Source organism: Vanessa tameamea, chromosome 21 (genome assembly GCF_037043105.1).
Source record: "Vanessa tameamea isolate UH-Manoa-2023 chromosome 21, ilVanTame1 primary haplotype, whole genome shotgun sequence".
In the NCBI taxonomy this organism is placed as follows: Eukaryota; Metazoa; Arthropoda; class Insecta; order Lepidoptera; family Nymphalidae; genus Vanessa; species Vanessa tameamea.
The window spans coordinates 4,342,162-4,360,359 of NC_087329.1; the positions used below are offsets into that span (position 1 = coordinate 4,342,162).

General features: G+C 31.9%; 1 protein-coding gene across 2 annotated transcripts in view; it reads left to right on the top strand.

The window, feature by feature from the left end:
• The window catches only part of LOC113404615 (calcium/calmodulin-dependent protein kinase kinase 1), a 177,094-nt gene extending 172,830 nt beyond the window's left edge, over positions 1-4,264 (top strand). Inside the window, exons 9-12 of one of the 2 annotated variants that reach the window (XM_064218251.1) lie at positions 1,837-2,052; positions 2,925-3,092; positions 3,310-3,503; positions 3,705-4,264. In XM_064218251.1, coding sequence (XP_064074321.1) covers positions 1,837-2,052; positions 2,925-3,092; positions 3,310-3,503; positions 3,705-3,945 — 819 coding nt within the window. In that variant the 3' untranslated portion in view covers positions 3,946-4,264. The remainder of the gene's footprint in view (positions 1-1,836; positions 2,053-2,924; positions 3,093-3,309; positions 3,504-3,704) is intronic. The other variant, XM_026645549.2, reaches the window with a different exon arrangement.
• The last annotated feature ends 13,934 nt before the right edge of the window (positions 4,265-18,198 follow it).

Genomic DNA, 18,198 nt, shown 5'->3' on the forward strand with positions numbered 1-18,198 from the left:
TTTTCACGAGGATTGTTCTGAGAAATTGTTTTAATTACCTTCGGACAGAATTCAAATTATCAACCTAAATGTCCAAAAATCCACAACAGCGCAATTTTAAAGGCATTGTCTGCCTCGCACAACCACTCCTTGCAACCAGCTTTCGCCAACGGTTTGTCCGAACCGATACGATTTAGGAACCCATACGCGGTGGTAGTCACATACCATCAGGTGAGCCTGCTCGTTTATTACATATTATTATATTGACAATATTGGCGTTATATAATATACACGTGCCAAACATTTACAAAAAGATTAAAGTGATAGAGAGCACAGCGATTTATGTTAGACATTTGTTACAAAAACCAACATCACAGTTTTCGATAATCCACTATCGTTCGTATGAAACCAGGTCATATCACTTTACTGAAAGTTTAACAATCCACTACTCTACTACTCGTGCTATTGGATTCACTTCGCTTTAGACATCTCACTCTAGACACTCTTACAATGATAATATACATACTTTTCTCTTTTGATCTTTTAAATTAAAATATCTGTAATTTAGAGCGCAAAACTGCTCAATTTAATTGGCCGTTATTAAAATTAGCAGACTATTTACTAAAATTCAATTTAAATCATAAAATACATTTTAAAGTAAGTGTTCTTAAGTCGTAGATCTAACCTGCAATAATTACATAAAACTTAAAAGCAATATAGACAAACTAGTTATCGTCGGCAGCTTCGCTAGGGTTCTCTGTGTCCTTTCTTGGGGAGCTTCATACCAAATTTCATCAAATCCAGGGGTTAGCCCATTAAACCGTAACAGACAGACAGAAAGACTGTTGTTTGTATAATATTAGTATAAATGAATTATTTAACTTACATTCAGAATTAATACGATTATTATTGCAAATTTATTAAATGAAGCCGCTGATACAGATATCTTATTGAACAATGTGACTGTACTATCGACAGTGAATCCTGAGAAATAAATGTTGTAAGCTCATGTTGACAGACGATATTTGATTTTACTTTACAAAACGATTAAACAAATACCAAAGGTCCGATTGGAAACATTGTCAATCGATGGCAATATTTCCAATCCGTTAGGCCAAAGGTTGAGGGCAGCAGATTCCTCGTTTGCTCCTTTAATTAAATTACAGTGAATGTCTTATTTCGTCGCCAACATATACGTATAAGTTTACTAATTAAAATTAATTCGAGAGAGCCCTTTAAACTACTTCAGTTAAACCAAATTGAATTAAGAGACTTTCAAAAATTTATTTTTAAATTATATTAGTTTAGCGGGCAAATCAGCCACGTAATAATATATGTTCCCACCGCCTATATACTGGAAATATTATCAAATGAAATCGACGCATGTACTGTCGGACGACATAATAACTGCAGGTGAGGTGTTGGTACTATTTATTTTTGGAGAAGGTGAAATACGTAATTACGCGATTCTCCAACAGGAAGTGGTGGACTCGCCTGCGCTGTGCGCACTATCGCTTTAGGGATCGCCGCTTTTATCGTGATGTCACAACGGTTGGTCCGCCTATGACGCACCTGAAATATCTAGAAGGCTTGAGGTGGTGGTACCTACCAAGATGGCCTTACTTTGCTACTTTTACTACCACTAATATTATACTTTTTGTTACTGTTCGCCAGTGTTAGTCACAATATATATATATATATATATAATTATATACCAAAAGAAGTGGATTGTTTAACACATTTTTTTATCAATTTTACCATAAGAATAAAAAGAAACACTTATAGTCCCAAAAAACTTTCGCGGCGTATAAGGTTATCTAGACTTTTTAAAGTAATTTCTTAATTATTTATCTCCAGGCTGCCGACATTTGGTCATTAGGCGTGACTTTATATGCTATGATCACGGGAAGGGTGCCCTGGGTGGCAGCCACGGCGACTGACCTTCAGAAACGAGTTCTCACGGAACCCCTGGCATTTCCACCTCGACAACAGCTGTCTAGGCCCTTAAAGAAGCTGTTGACAAGGATGCTTGACAAAGATCCCATCACGAGAGCCACAATGCAAGAAATAAAGGTATTTATTCATGGTAATTGTCTCTTCCCTTAGAATTCGAGCATCGTGTTTTTTTATAATATAGTCACAGCATATAGGAATCTGTAAAAATATGAAAATAGTCTTCCTATTTTAGTTCCGAGTATCAATATTTGCCTGTAGAATGAAACATAATTATGTGTAACGAAATAATAATTTACAAATTTAATTAAACGTTACAAATTATCTAGAGATCAGCTGCCAAAATGAACAAAATTAAAACAAAGCAAACAGATTACAATCAGATGAACAAACACGATGTTTGCTACAGCAATAATGTCGGGACAGTGTTTGCTGAACTGCGAAGGTTGTGGTCGTGCTTCTATCAAATATTTGCACGGAACAGCAAATGTTTAACGCCAACTGTTTGTGTTTTCGGAATAAATCTCGCCAAGCGTGCAACTTGTTGAAATTATAACGACATACCTACTGATATATTAAGATTCGGATGATCTTTGACAAACATTTGTTTTCATAAACGATCTTATATTATTTACATAAGTATCAGATATCACACTTTTATTACTTTTATTTTGTATTTTAATCTTCACTAACTTGTATCTGATAAAGCGTACACACCTATTATATTTTTTTACAGAAAATCTTTGAAATTTTCAAAACCTCGCCATTGGATTGCCTATAATTCAGGTTTTAGCATTAAATAATTATTCCAACTGAAAAAATCCAGCTCAAGTTGACTTGCTTACCAAATATGCAAGAAACTTTAAAACAAATACATTCTATAAAGTTAAAAATTAAAGAGTATTGTGTAAACACTATTATTTATTTATACAAATTGTTCACTAACAAATAAATGTAATTGTATATAAGTTAATATCTAAAAACAAATTTAGGAACACGAATGGGTGACGTCATCGGGCCAGGATCCTCTACCCTCGGAGCAGGAGAACTGCCGCCTGGTGGAGGTGACGGACGAGGACATGGCACGCGTCGTCACGTCTATTCCGAATCTCTCCACTCTTATTCTGATCAAGACGATGCTCAAGAAACACAGTTTCCAGGTAAAAGAAAAATTTAAAAAATACAAATTAAGATTTAAATGTGATTTTAATGTTTGATAAGTATTATCACGTTACATAATAACTATAAGTGAAAATTAAATCAAAAATCTATATTAGCCAAACAGTGAAGGATATTCGAAATAAATATTATGTAATCCATCATAAAGTCTATATATGTAGATGCAAAAGACTATATTTCCAAACACATATATTTCAGAATCCATTCCTACGCAGTCGCGAAAGTAGCTCTCGTCGTGAAAGCGTGGTAGGCGAGGTAAGCGAAGCTAACGCGGCAAGCGAGGCGGGAGAAGCGGGTACGTGCGGCTCGCGAGCAGAGCGCGGCGCCCGGCGCACCGCACTCGCCCGCTCTGGACGCTCGCTCTCTGCGCCCGGGAACTATCTTACTGACAAGTTAGTGTCACTAATAGTAACGGATATTCTTATTTTAAGCCTTATCGATCTCTGAGGAGGGATCTTCTTTTCCCTCCGTTTATTGTCTATCAGAAATAATGGATTCCAATCCATTCCTTAAAACATCTGAAATGAAAATAAATAACTAAAGAATATTTTTCACACAAAAGCAACACTAAACAATAATCAATTCCTACGCAGACAAAGCTCCTTCGACATCGCTTTAGAATCCGTGCAGGAATCCAAAGAACGCGAAGTAAAACATACCAAGCAAGAAAACAGTCAGAAGAAAGTCCAAAAGGAGCAACCGAGTCAAGAAGGAAGCAACACAAAAGAACTTCTCCAAATAAGCAACGCACCCACAGAGGAACACCAACGAAATGATGCCGGTGCAAAAGGGACTGCAAATCGCAAACAGAACGGGAGAGAAAAGGAGAGGTGATGCCGCGCGCCCGCGCAATGCGCTCGACTTTGAGTCTCATTGCGAGACCAACCCGACGACCGGTCGACCGATAAACCGTTCAACTGAAGAAGAACCGTGTTAATCACGTTGATATTCACTCGCTCAAGAAATTAACCGTATTAACCTAATCCGAAAAAAAAACTTTTGCTTAAGTTATGACTTTATTTTTAAAACTTTTTTATTTGAAATAGCTCTGAATATAAATTATTCATATATTTTTTTCTCTACTCGTTTAGCTTTTATATACATTGATTACTTATTATATTAACAATATAAACATATAACGGTAATTGCACAACGTTATTTTTATTTATTTTTTATTTACTCTCAACTAATTCTATGTATTATATAAACTAAAATATTAGTTTCGTTGCAATTACATCCGTTTATCTGCCTTTAAGTTATTTAAATAGAAAGAGATGTATATAATTTTCGTCATCGTTAGAAAGAAAATTAATTTATATGCCAGTTTGGCTGTGGTTAGTGATTCTGTTAAGTTCGTAGTGATAAGGATTAGGAAAATCCTGCGAATGAATTGAAAATTTTATAATAATGGAACGTTTCACATTTATCTAAATATTCCAATTTTCACTAGCACTAAAAAGAATACACACTATTTTTAATATCGACACGAACTTTCGCTATTGTAGATTCAATTTACAATTCGACCTTTATAAAATTTTAAAGTCAATTTTAATTATTATAAAATATAATCTATCTAAAATTATGTAACATATGGCCTTCTGCAATAAATATGTTCGTAATATATAACACAATATTTGCACTAACATAAGAACCTTCAAAAAAATTATGCTAGATAATATATATTAACGAAACAATTAAATCCAAATAAAAATAAACTTTATTCAAGCAGGCTTTTACAAGCACTTTTGAATCGTCATTTAACATACTATATTAAGTAAAGCTACCACCGGTTCGGAATGTAGATTCTACCGAGAAGAACCGGCAAGAAACTCAGTAGGTACTCATTTTCAACATCTAAAAATACAGTCATATTAGTTAAAGACAATTATATATGTATGTTATATATCCTGCCTGGAAGTCCACGCTTTTTTATCATCTATATAATCTTGTATCGAATTATATATAAGATTATAATTTTTCCCTTTCGATAAAAGTAAATGTCCCACTGCTTTATTAAAGCCTCCTCTCCCTTTGAGGAGAAACCTTGGAGCGAATTGGTTGGATTTCATATCTGGCCTTAATTCATAAGAAGTCTTATTTATTATAAAATAAGTAATAAGAACCATGTCGTTTGACGTTCATTTTATACTAAAATAATCACAAAGGTATATTTTTATAATACGTATGTACATAAAATTGTGATTTACTTAATTTCATTACATCTAGTCTCCGTTAAGAACACTTTACATACATTTTAACTTTTCCACCGTTGCTGTATTTTACTCAAAGTTTTAACTAAATATAATACAATTTTACCACGTAGATAAATCTAAAAAGAGAAAATAGTTCATTCTAATAGCATACTTTTTAAAAGCGTACAAAATGTTTAAAAAAAATCACGAGTAAATTATTTATTATTTTATTTCTAAATCCATTTTAATTGATCAAAAAGGAATATTTTTCAAATTAAGCAGATAAATTTTCGTTTGAATAAGTTTTATTAATTAAGCACTAAAAACTTAGTTTGTTACAAAAATAACAACAAAAAAAAAAAAAAAAATTGGTTCATGACAATGAATATGAATACTTATTAGTAATCTTATTATATTTTATTTGATAAGCCATCCCAAGTACATGTGAATATGTGCATATTATCTATAAATCCTTTATACTCTGTGCAGTAAATCAAAATGAATTATAAACTGTCATTCATAATATATTCCATTCTATATAATAAGATATGTAGTTTCGTTTATTACTTTAAAAAATACGATATTAAATTTAGTTTAAAATTTAAATATTTCATATATTATAGATTTCAATCGATATTTTTTTATAAATATAAAACTTAAATATAAATTAAATGCTCAAAGCACGTTTTAGCTCATTATTGTAAATAATTAGCATAGATTAAATACAGTATATCTCAAACAATCCTAACACAAATAACGAGTTTATATATAGTCTATGTATATTGTATATGAGAAAAGTAAAATCTTATATTTTGTTCTACATAGTTCCTCTTAAAACATCGAGCACGACACTGCCCATTTTACCAACATAATACAATAAACAGTACATAACACGATCTAATATATTTGTGAGAAAATGTAAACAAAGTCACTTTTAACGGAATTAAAATCTAAATACTCTATGTGAATTCATAAGTTCTATTTAGTATGTTGACTTTAAAATACTTAAGTTTACAGTTATTTCTTCAAAAATGCTGCATTATTGAGAATAAAGAGTTTGTTAAAACTTGTAATTATTTACTTGCTTTACAATCAACTTACAGTCTGTAGAAAAATTGTCGGGGATTTGTTATTTTTTTTAATTTCAAATTCGCTGAATTCACAATTAATTAGTGAAAAGATTTATTTATGTTAACAATTGAATGTATTTAAATACATAAAATGATAGATAACATAGTTTAGCTTATTATATTTAGCTTAACGCTGACAGTTCAGTGCAATAGGAAGTGTAAAATCAAAATATACTTTATTCAAGTCGATTCCATACAAGCAATGGAAGCATCATTATTATAATACATTTATCTTACTTACAAAACAGCGTTGCTTGAAAATTTAGTCTATCGAGAAGTCTACTTACACAAAAATCGATAAAATACTTGTGATCCAAAAATGTTCCCCGTTAACAGTAAAAAAATATTATATTATTTTGTTTAATTTAAAAGTAATGGTTCATATACTTTAGAGACAAAAAATATAATCTAATAATGAAATAAACTGTTTTTCTACTCTTCTGTAAATTGCATAACCTTTACATACAAAAAGTCGCACTAACGGTAGCGTTCAGTTACATTGCTATTAAATGGCTTATGTAAAAAGATGTAATATAAGAAAAAATTACCAATTTTTCCGAAATTGTAGTCAAATTCAAATTATAAAACGTAATAACTTAAATATACTTATAATTCCACTTGGAATAATTAAAAAAAAAATCCTCTTTATCTGCCAGCTTGTCCTTGAGCTTAGTCCAAACAACAGGGTTCCTGTAGTCGACCTAACTTCACCATTCAACTTAGATTTTAAGATATTTTGTAATTTCGTGTTTTATCAGATACATTTCGCTACGGAGATATGTGATGTTTTTTCAATATGGTTTATTAATAATATTACCCTAAAAACCTTATCGCGAAGAATCGATGCCAAATTTTCTTCTCTGACCGATTCTGATTATTTTCACAATGATCATCTTTTGTAGTATAAACAAATATGCAGTTTCATTGTAATCGGACATTTTAAAAACACAATAGCTAACATAATAATCATTATTATTAGTGATGCAACTTGTCCGTATGTTTTCGATATTCAATTAGAACTTAACTCTGAACAGTTACCTCTTCACGAGTGGCCAACATATACCTGCAAAGCAAACGCTTAGACAATGTAGCCAATACTTGAAAAAAGATTATTAATAGTATATTTTTTCAAAATATTTATGATTTTACATAAAAACATAAGCCGGCTCTGGAATAGAAATGTCTCTTCAATGGAATAAACCAGTTTACTCATAGACAACCCACCCCCCCCTCACAATTACTATAAGTTTTCTAATTAATTGGCCAGATTGGTCTGCCAAAATAACGGAAATGTTCCTGTATTGACCATTTTTTTTAGCTCATCGAAGCTTCGTACGAATCTACAGAAGCAATAGAAAATCTTGTCCTGCTAAATTACATTTTTCAGTGTCTTAGTAGCGAAGTGTGTCTAGTTTATCTTTGCAAGCGAATGGTCCAATTATATATTATATTATTGCCTTTACATGTTGTGATCGGTGATTAGATATAATGCTTTTATTATATTATATATTAGATTTGGTAGTTTAAAATTATCACTTGTAAGATTTTAAGAATGCAGTAAGCTTAAAGTATTTGCCTTTAAATTTTGCTAGAATATTTTGAATTGTTAAATATTCTGCAAATTACATTTATAATTATTATGAATTGGATTTAGTATGTATTCTTAGTAGTACACTATATTTTTATATAAACATAGTTTGTTTTGTTGAATTTTCTATATATTATGTATTGATTAAGTTACATTAGATGTAAATATAATATATATATATGGTGTGATTTTTGTTGATTATCAATTTTAAATCAAAGTCAATAAATTTAAATTTTAATCTAAATGTGTTTTATTATAAATTAATTAAAAATTGATGATTCTATTTACTTAGATATACGAAAGATGATTTATCAGCAAAAATAAAAAAAATAAAAAATCATATAAAATTATGTCAAATATTTCTTCTAAAAAATATATAAATCATTTAGTCGTAATCCTCATGACGAACGTAAATGTTCATATCAATTTACAAATTATTCAAATAGCTCAAAGTTTTCGTTACTTTTAAAACTTCATCGGAGAGTTGTCATCAAGTGGTTAAAAATTAAAACTTACGATCAATTTATCTAACATAAAACTCTAAGAATCAATCACTCGAAACTTTTTATACAACGTAATCCCATCAATAACAATTTGGTTTGGCTTCGAAATTCGTTTGCATCCACAGCTCCCTTGGGAAATCATTGAAATCGAGGAGCGTGTGACATGACTTCAAAGCTCATGTGACTTGTCCATATAATACAATAGCTAGATTCATACCTCTACAAAAACAAGCACTTATTGCAATGATTAGAACACAATTTAAAATGAAAAGTTTTAAAAAAGAACTTTTAACTAACGAACAGATTTTAAATTCTTCGAACGGTAATTCAATTGCTCGTAACATATTTTAATGTCGCTTAATAAAATTTTGTTTATTTGATCATACTGCGATATTTGTATAAATTACTGTTAAAAAAAACCACGCTCTTATTTACACAGTTTTTATTGTTATATTTAAGAAATTGAACATAAAAATGTTTTGAAAAGTTAAGAATTGGTTAAAACAATGGAAGATTTCTACAATTTCGATTCAAAATCGTTTTTAGTGTTTAAAGTTAATTTTTCTATAGTTATAATTATTGTCAATAAATAATTGTAATTTTAATACGAGTGTGACAATTAAATAATATTAGTGTAAATAAAAAATACAAAAAAATAATAATTATGAAGGTGATGATTCAATTTCATTGACCATCAATTAGGAGTTATTTTCACCATTCGAAGATGACACCGAAGCTCCTAGGTTCCCAAACGGCTGGTCCTCTTTCTGCACGCTTTTAGCATTTTGGATTTGTTCATTACCAAAGATGTTACTTAATATTTTCTGATTAACGTCTTCAAAAACATTTGGCGATAAGTCTTGACCATCAGCGTCGTTTGGCGACATTTGTTTTCTATTATTAGATACAAAAATTTACTATTGTCTTGTAGATGGTGGACACTTGCTACATACTGTAGTTTGGCGCAAAGGCGGCATGTACGGCGTAATTTGTTAAAACTACTTCGACTACATTCAGAAACACTACGGCGGCTATGCTACTGTCGTTTTTGACGGGTACCATCATGGCCAACGCATGACGCGTTCACTGGATGCGATACAACTTCATCTCTATTCAATCAAGAAAATTGAAGTTGGCCACCCTTGTTGCCAAACATGAAGACATCCGTTCTGCCGTCGACAGCTTCAACGGTTTCTATGCTGACCCAGTCACCATCGCTGATGCCGGAGAAAAAATCTTGGCTAGAATGTACGGAGGAAAATCGCCGAAATCCCTGAAGGATCTACGGTACGAAGGATTCGCTCGCTCCCTTACAAAGAGCAGGTTCAACATTGCTGGTTTACCACCAACAAAAGCAACAGCAGACCAAAATTAGTACCGAGTTTACCATTAGGTGCAGCTTTGGATGAGTAAGTTGAAATTTATTAGAATTAATATAAAAACAATTCTGAATGAACACATAAATGTTTATTAATGTTATTGCTTTGTATTATTGTTTTACAGACCAAAAACTAACTTCTACATCGTGGGGCTAGAAACGAGATGCTAATGCAACACTGGAACCTGCGCCAGCCGACTTGCTCAAACTGATATCCTGCAGATGCTAAAAAGGATGCGGAAAATCTTGCGAATGTAGAAAAGCTGGATTGAAGTGCTCCGAAATTTGCTACTCTTGTCACGGGCGGTCGTGTACAAACGTCAAGACATTTGAAGTTGATGAAGTGGAACTTGATGATGTCGAGATTGATTTAGTGGAAAGAAACATTTTCAATGTCGAAACTGACCAATTCGGAGAACCGCAAGATAGATATCTCGAAACTGAAGATATCGAGGAAGAACCAGATGAGGAAGCAAGAGTTGACGAACTCGAAAATGACGAATCGCTTGGCAATTCCACTTCACCTGGATCTCCAACCAGAAAAAAAAGACAAATCGTAAATCGCAACGAATTTGCTGATGGTACGTATTTTATCAAAACATGAATACAATTTTTTTTTTAAATAGATAATTAAAGTAATAATTTTACGACTTTCAGATAACTGTGACGGAGAGGCAACATAGTATTGTGTAAGAAGTGTCTTTCCAATTTTTGTTTTAAATGTTGTTTTAAATTTTTTGAGCTGTTAACACTAAAAACAATGATTTTCATGTAACTGTTAATTAACAAATAATAATACAATGTTGTTTGCAAAAATCGTACCTGTAATACGAATGTTAAAGACAATTTTCTAAGTTATCTATCATTTTGCCTTATTTTCCCGGTTTTTCACATTTATTATTGTTAAATTTGATTTTTTTTATGAAAAATCAATAAAACAAGTAACATTGAGGGTGACAATTCAATTTATTACTAATTAACAACTTCCTATAAACATTTTAACCCGTTTAAACAAGTTTTTAACACTGCTATCAAAAAACATTCTTTTTTGTTAATAAGTAATTTTACACTAAACAAAAAAGGTTGAAATTTTAATACAAGGTAATGAATAATTATTTATACCTTCTGTCCAATTTTCAACCATCTAACAATTTTTTTCACAAAGTTATAAATAAAAACGCTTTTCAAAAATTTGAAAAATTTAATTTGTTATTATTTTGAACTCCCAAACCACATATCAAAAAATCATAATGATACTAATTATTTGACCTTCATGGGCTTTATTGACTGGCCTATTGTGTCAGAGGTATATTTTTAGCGGTACTCGTTATAGTTATTTGATCGTAACTAGGAATTAAAGTTCGGCTATCATCTTGTACAAAACTTTGCTTATTATTATTACTATTACTTACAACCATCTGAACGTAGTTAGACGGAACTAAAGCATTTTGTCCATTATTTAATTGAACCACGTTGTAAGGCTGTTGTTCTGAATATGAATTTTGATTTAATACGCTATTAATAAAATCCAGGCCATTAGTACCAGTGTATCCGTTATTGGGAATGGCTACTAAAGTATAACCATTATTTATGCCACTGTCCAGATTCCGCAATGCTATGTTAGGAATGGATACAATATTACCATTAGTCATAAAGGTTCCAGTTAGCTGATTATAAAAAATTGGTTTTACATTTGGAGTTAAAAAAGGTTGATTGTAGTACTGTGCATCATTATTAAGCGTATTTACTGTGGGTGGAGGGTTAGGTAGGTTAGGTAGGTAGGTTTGGTTAGGTACTGGACTACCATTTGGTCGAAAAAGATTGAATGGTAGGTAACTTAGGGGTAACGGTGAGGGTTGATTGTTACCATAACTGTTAAATATTTGGTGAGATAAAACACTCGGTGCATTATGAGGCGTTTGTGTCGGTATATTATTTTTAACTTCTTTTGATTGTTCAGAAACTTCAGAAACGATACTAAATTTTGGATTTCTATTAAGATTCACATCAGTAGAATCGTTTAGATGTGTTTGCGAAGTGTTCATATTTTTTTCTCTAACGTTATTCGTTTTCAATTCATTCAAGTTGCTCTCACTGTTTATTTTTGGGAAGTAACCAAACTCAGTATTTTCTTCTTCGTTATTGATGTTTAGGTTATCTTTTCCTTTTATTAAATCAATATCTGATTCTTTGAGCTTATTTATTATAAATTTACATAAATAAGCTTTAATTTTCTTTAAACTTTGAAATTCAATTGGACTTTCATATCCATAGTCATAATAATCGTTATATTCTTCATTTTTTTCATATTCTTCACTTCTTGTATTCTTAAAATCTGTATTTTTTTCACAGTACTCACGAATTCCCATTGAATTTTCAGAAGAGTCTTCTGAGTCTTGGTATTCAAAATTGAAACTCGGATCAAATAAGCCCGATTTAAATGTTTCCGACGGAACGTCTTCCACAACATCAGATGGTTTTGTAAATTCATCTGAGACTAAATCACTATATTGGAACCCATCTGGGTATCGTGGATGGTGATTTCTAATGTTCAATATAGAAAATATTTTTCTTAACTCGCCAACATTTATATGATTACGTCTATAATAGCTTCCGTTTGCCATCCCCATGATTAGGCAGAAAACGAGAATCTGAAAAAAAAGTAATGAAAATAAAACTTCTAGAAAATATCGGAAAATAATTAACCAATTAAGGTCATGCAAAGATGATGCCGAATACTAGCCACGTTGGCTATCTCATTAGAGACTGGACATATCTCTCCCATCAAACAATGCAACACAACCCACGGCGGAAATCAAGAGTAGAATCAACGGTTTGTGCTTTCCGAAACATCGGAGTGTAAAACTTCCAACTTACTAACTTTGGACTATGTCTGAGTATGTCTTGATATTGTATAGCAAACGCTTTTATTAGACTGATCCAGAATTTCACCATGGAACGTCACGACAAGGATAAGGTTAACCACTTAATTAATGATGGAACCTGGCTATATTAGCTTATTTATAAATAAAATAGTTCAACAATCGCAACTACATTATTAAAATATAAGTAATTAATATTATTCAACGGAGTCTTACCTGTCTTATTGCAACCATGACGATATTTAAAGTGACAAAAATATTCCTTATATAATAAATGAATATAATTTAAATTTTCACGCTCTTAATGTTCCAACATTACATCACTCAAAAATATATCTTATATAGCGTTCATACAACATATTTTAATTAACAATATGAGTATTATAACGAAGGAAAAACCACACCCAACACACTCTGATGATCATTTTAATTGTAATTTAATTGAGTACATAATTTTGTCGGTCTAAACGATTTTGCGTTAACTGTCTGATATATTTTATGAATTTTGTCGGACAAAAATCGGGACGTGCTTTTTGAGACATATTTGCTCTGAATTTATGGAATTGAAGATACAATATCATAAAAATTGAATTGGTAAATGAAGATATACTAAAAAATTGTTGCAATATGCCAATAATTAACTATTTATATAATATGTACAAGAAAATAAAATTCACGCAGAGGCGGACCGTGAGTTTGAAAAGTCCTGGGCCGATACTACATAGCTGTCCGTGCAATTTATTAACGCTTTCGTTTATTTTCTCGCAAACGCAGTTATTCACAGTCGAACAGTTTACTTAGTGGATTTGTGCAAGTCATCCTTGTTAGGTACCACCCACATACATCAGATATTCAACCACCAAACAGCAATATTTAGTATTATTATGTTCTAGTTTAAAGGTTGAATCAATCAGTACACACAGGCCCAAGAGAAATAACATAAAATAACATTACATTCGTTCCTAAAGTTAGTGGCACATTGGACAGTGGGGACCACTCACCACCGGGTAGCCCATTTGCCAGTCTACCTTATAGATTTTTTTTTATTTAGGTATATATGGCTTATTATGTAGCAGCTGACGTAAGTAATTAATAAAATAACTAAACAGCAATTTATAATTTCGGCGACAATTTTATTAGGTAAGCCTCAAAACTGTTCTATTTTAAAAATGGAATATACTATAATGATTTAAAGTTAGGGTTAGGTTTGACCATTTAAAATGCCGCAAAATACTTTTAAGATTTCGTCCATATTTACTTATCATCCAACTCATTTTAAATATAATCTCAGTTACATATTTTGAATGTCTGTTTACAGCTTTTAATCGGCTACAAAACTTCTGCTTGAAAACAACTTTAGTTACCAGAAGAAAAAGTCGAAACAAATTTAAATTAAGCGTTTAACTGATTTATTTGACGGTTTCTTTTAACTTATTTCGATACCCATGATACCAAGTTTAAAGTAAAGTTGTTAGGTATATTCATTCGCTCTATTCCAAAACTCAATATCCCAAATGAGTAAGGATCAAGGTTGATAGTGAAGTAAATTTATGTAACATATTCTCAAGGTTCTGAAAAGAGTATACTTATATTATATAAAACATGGTTACTCAGTAATCAAAAAGTGATTAAAAGACGTCGTTTATTTAATGATTATTGACATTGTTTCCTGGAAATTACTAATGATTAAATTATTAATTATTATTTTGAACAATGCAATGACTCATTATTATTATATCAATTACCAAACAGAAAATCATCATTGTGTATAAGATTCTGGGCTCAATAATTTAAATTGAATATATTTTTTAGTATTAATACTGGCACAAAAACAAGCCATATATGCCTTTACCCACAAAGTATTTTTTTTAGTCGACTAACAGTCTTTATACTTTTACCCCTTAAGTGTGTGTGTGTTATATTTAAAACTTGTAGGAATATGAAGAAGAAATAATTATAATAAGATCACCTCGAATTTATTCTGCTGAAAGAAAGTAAAGTTAAAAGTTAAAGCCAATAAAGTTCTTACGTGACTTTATATCTCTACAAAAAATATATATTCTTAAAAATGTCTTTAAATTATAATCATATATTCTGATAAGACGAGTTAACTTGCAACCTACGTGAAGTAGCCCTATTTAATTTGCATTAAAATCCCATCGTCGGTTCTCGTTATCGAAAAGAAACTTAAAAATGTACGTTAATAAAGATTTTTTTTATGCTATAGGTGGGCGGACGAGCATGTGTTTCAACTGATTGATATTTCCTCCGTGGCTAAAGAAGTTACACTGGCTCACTCGATGATGAGCCATGTCCTCTTCATATGACTTCTTTTTTAAACAATTATAAGTAAAATAAATATATAAGTTTCCCCTGTTTTCGTAATTATTCACTTTTTGCTCATTTTTTTCGGGGAGGAAATGCATTTAGGCATCCCGCCCGGTCGGGGAGACCGGGACGTGTACGTGGGACTTCCAGGGCAAATGGCCCCGGCCTACTCACTAAAACCTCCCCGGGATATCGCCTAGCCGCATGTCGGGAATGCTTGTGGCTTACAACCGCGGCCCCGCCAATAAGTGATCCATCTCAAAGGCGCGCCAGTATAGTAGGGTGTGCCTTCCTCCTCTGCCTCCGTCTCGTACTGTGAAGGACTCCCCCGAATCCACCACTGGAGGCTGGGCATCAAGGGCCGACGCCCCGCGGCAGATCAAAAGCTAGCTCTTCCACCAACTACACCTATGTCCTCATCATAGAGGCTGAGTCCGACCTGTGGAGGCACGTCGCCGCCTACCTTCTTCGACGCTTTGGGAGCGAGTCTATGTCGTCCTCCCTTTTGCGACGTTACATCGTTGCTGAACTGACAAATCCTTTCCTGCTCCTAAGCTATATATCCCAAGTTATATATTTAATAATACAACAAAAGGCCGTCGGCTTACTTAATAATATTTTTTTTTTATCCATCGCTTGATTAATTAGCGCGAGACTAGACGTTATGCTGAATAGACCTGAGACACTTTTCTCCGCAAACACAGTACACGAGGTAAGAGATCTATGAGGGACGTAATTAATACGCCTCATCTAGATCTCATACTAATTAGTAACTACGACGAGATATATCTACCTCTTAAACGATTATAATCTAGAAATGTATATTTCTACTCTGCTCTGTTATGCACTACTAACAGAACAGAGCAGAAATATAATTTTCTAAATCTACTAGATATTTTTAGAGCTGTTCTCCCAAAGCGATTAATGTTTCAAAAGAACAAGCCGTAGTTTTAGTAAATAATAATTAGTTCTTAATGCTAAAAAGAAGAAATGCGTACTGTTTGCCTTACCTAATGTAAAAATACAAACTTTCAAGTTAGCTTTAAACAGTAATAATCTAAAAGTAACCGGCTCTACAGTATTTCTAGGAATCACTTTAGATTTAAAACTTCAGTGGAATTCTCATATATCGTTCCTGACAGGAAGACTCAACTCCGCAGTAACGCGATTAGAAAAGTTAGAACTAAACGATGTTGATACTTCTTGATTAGTAGGTATACTTTGGTTACTTTCATAGCAAAATAACAATGTTTTCATTAAAAAAGTATATATTCCCGAACGTGGTTATTTTATTTCATGTAAGGAAAATTCAACTTCGTTCCAACGGGGTGTCCCAAGATACTTCTTTATATTTAGTATTTATTTTTCCTTACTGCGGTTACATAGAAAATACAATAACTGAAGAAATGGCAAATTAGAATATTTAATTAGTCCTCAGCTTTTTTCAAGGGGTATATATAACCAACTAACCAATTATGGTCGTTCTTATTTTAACAAATCTCTAGTCTTTGATTTTGTGTACAAGTTGCGTGATCGTTTTCGCTAGTATACGTGTGTGTTGTGTGTTCGTGCGTATATGCGTGTATGAATCCATAATTATTTTATTTGATCTCGCATACCTTATAAATAAATGTTGCTATCAATTTTAAACCAATTCCAATCGACATAAAAACATAAAGGTCTGATATTTTATTTCCATCATCATTAAATAAGGTTTAATGGCTTTTTTTAACTAAGGTATAAAAATTTAAATAAATAATATTTCTAAAGGTGTTGATGAGAATATGGGAAGTTAGTGTGACTGATAACTTAATAAATGAAAGTGAATAATCATAATTATTTTATTCGTATCGATTAAATAAGCAAGGGATACAGTTTCTCCTCATTATAATTTTTCTTTTGATATTTCTGTCCGACCTCCTCTAGTAGTTCAGAAGTAATCGGTGCTCTAAATCCATAAGTAGTCGCCGTTCTCTTATCATAACCTAATCCTTTCCGGCCTATGAGCTTACTCTCATATTCAGCCTTGTAACCTTCCAGGGGTTGCAAATAATTTAAATAGTCATCAGAAACGAATTTGATATCCTTCTCATTGTTATTTGATTGTTTATTTTTATTTTCATATCCATTACTGCCACCATGGGATTGTAAACCCTGATTTTTGGAATTCGATCCGCTTCTGTTTTTAGAGGATTTTTTGCTTGATGTTTGTACCTTTTGAGGTTTGTAAAAGTCGCTAAATAATGTTTCGTAAAGGGTGTTTGCGGTCAATTGATCTACGTCGACAGAAGGATCTACTATGACTTCATTGTCTGCGTAAACCAACAGGATCAGACAAAAAAGAGGCTGAAAAGTAAAATTAATATATTATTTTATTTAAAGAACTCATTAATACATTATTAAAAATAATATGTGCCGCTGTAGTTGGAATATTGCCAATAAACAAAAATGAATTAAACCAATGCCATGCCATAATACCTTGTAGAAAACAAAGTTTATAGCGCATATCTACTATACACAAATTATCTTCTCTTCTTCAAAGGATCTTTATTTATATTTTGATAATTAAAAAAATAAAACATACACAGTTTTTTAAGAAAGTGCTTAAAATATTTATTCACAAAAACCTCCCACTGCGACATTTGCCCCTTGAGTTGATTTTAATATACATATACAAGTTACTGAAAACACTTACCAAAAAGACTGACTTCATGTCTACAGCTATCGAGATAAGAGCTAAAACAGTAATGAAATTTGACTTCAAGTCATCGCGCTTAAAATAAATAAATTCTCATGTTGTTAATTATTCTTCGTGCCAGTAATTGCTTGACTTACTTCGAACGCGTCTTAAACTAGATTTTCGATCTTTGTTCGTTTTGAATTTAAATAATAATGTAATAATACACTATTTTCGAAATAATTGATGTTTCAACAACACTAGTTTGGATGCGTGACTTACTACGTTACGTCCGAACTATATTCTTAAAAGCAATGAAAATTGATCCATTGACCTTTCTTGATCAAATTGTCTGGCTATCCCTATGTATGCTTAGATCTTTAAAACTACGCTACGAAAGCTAAAATCC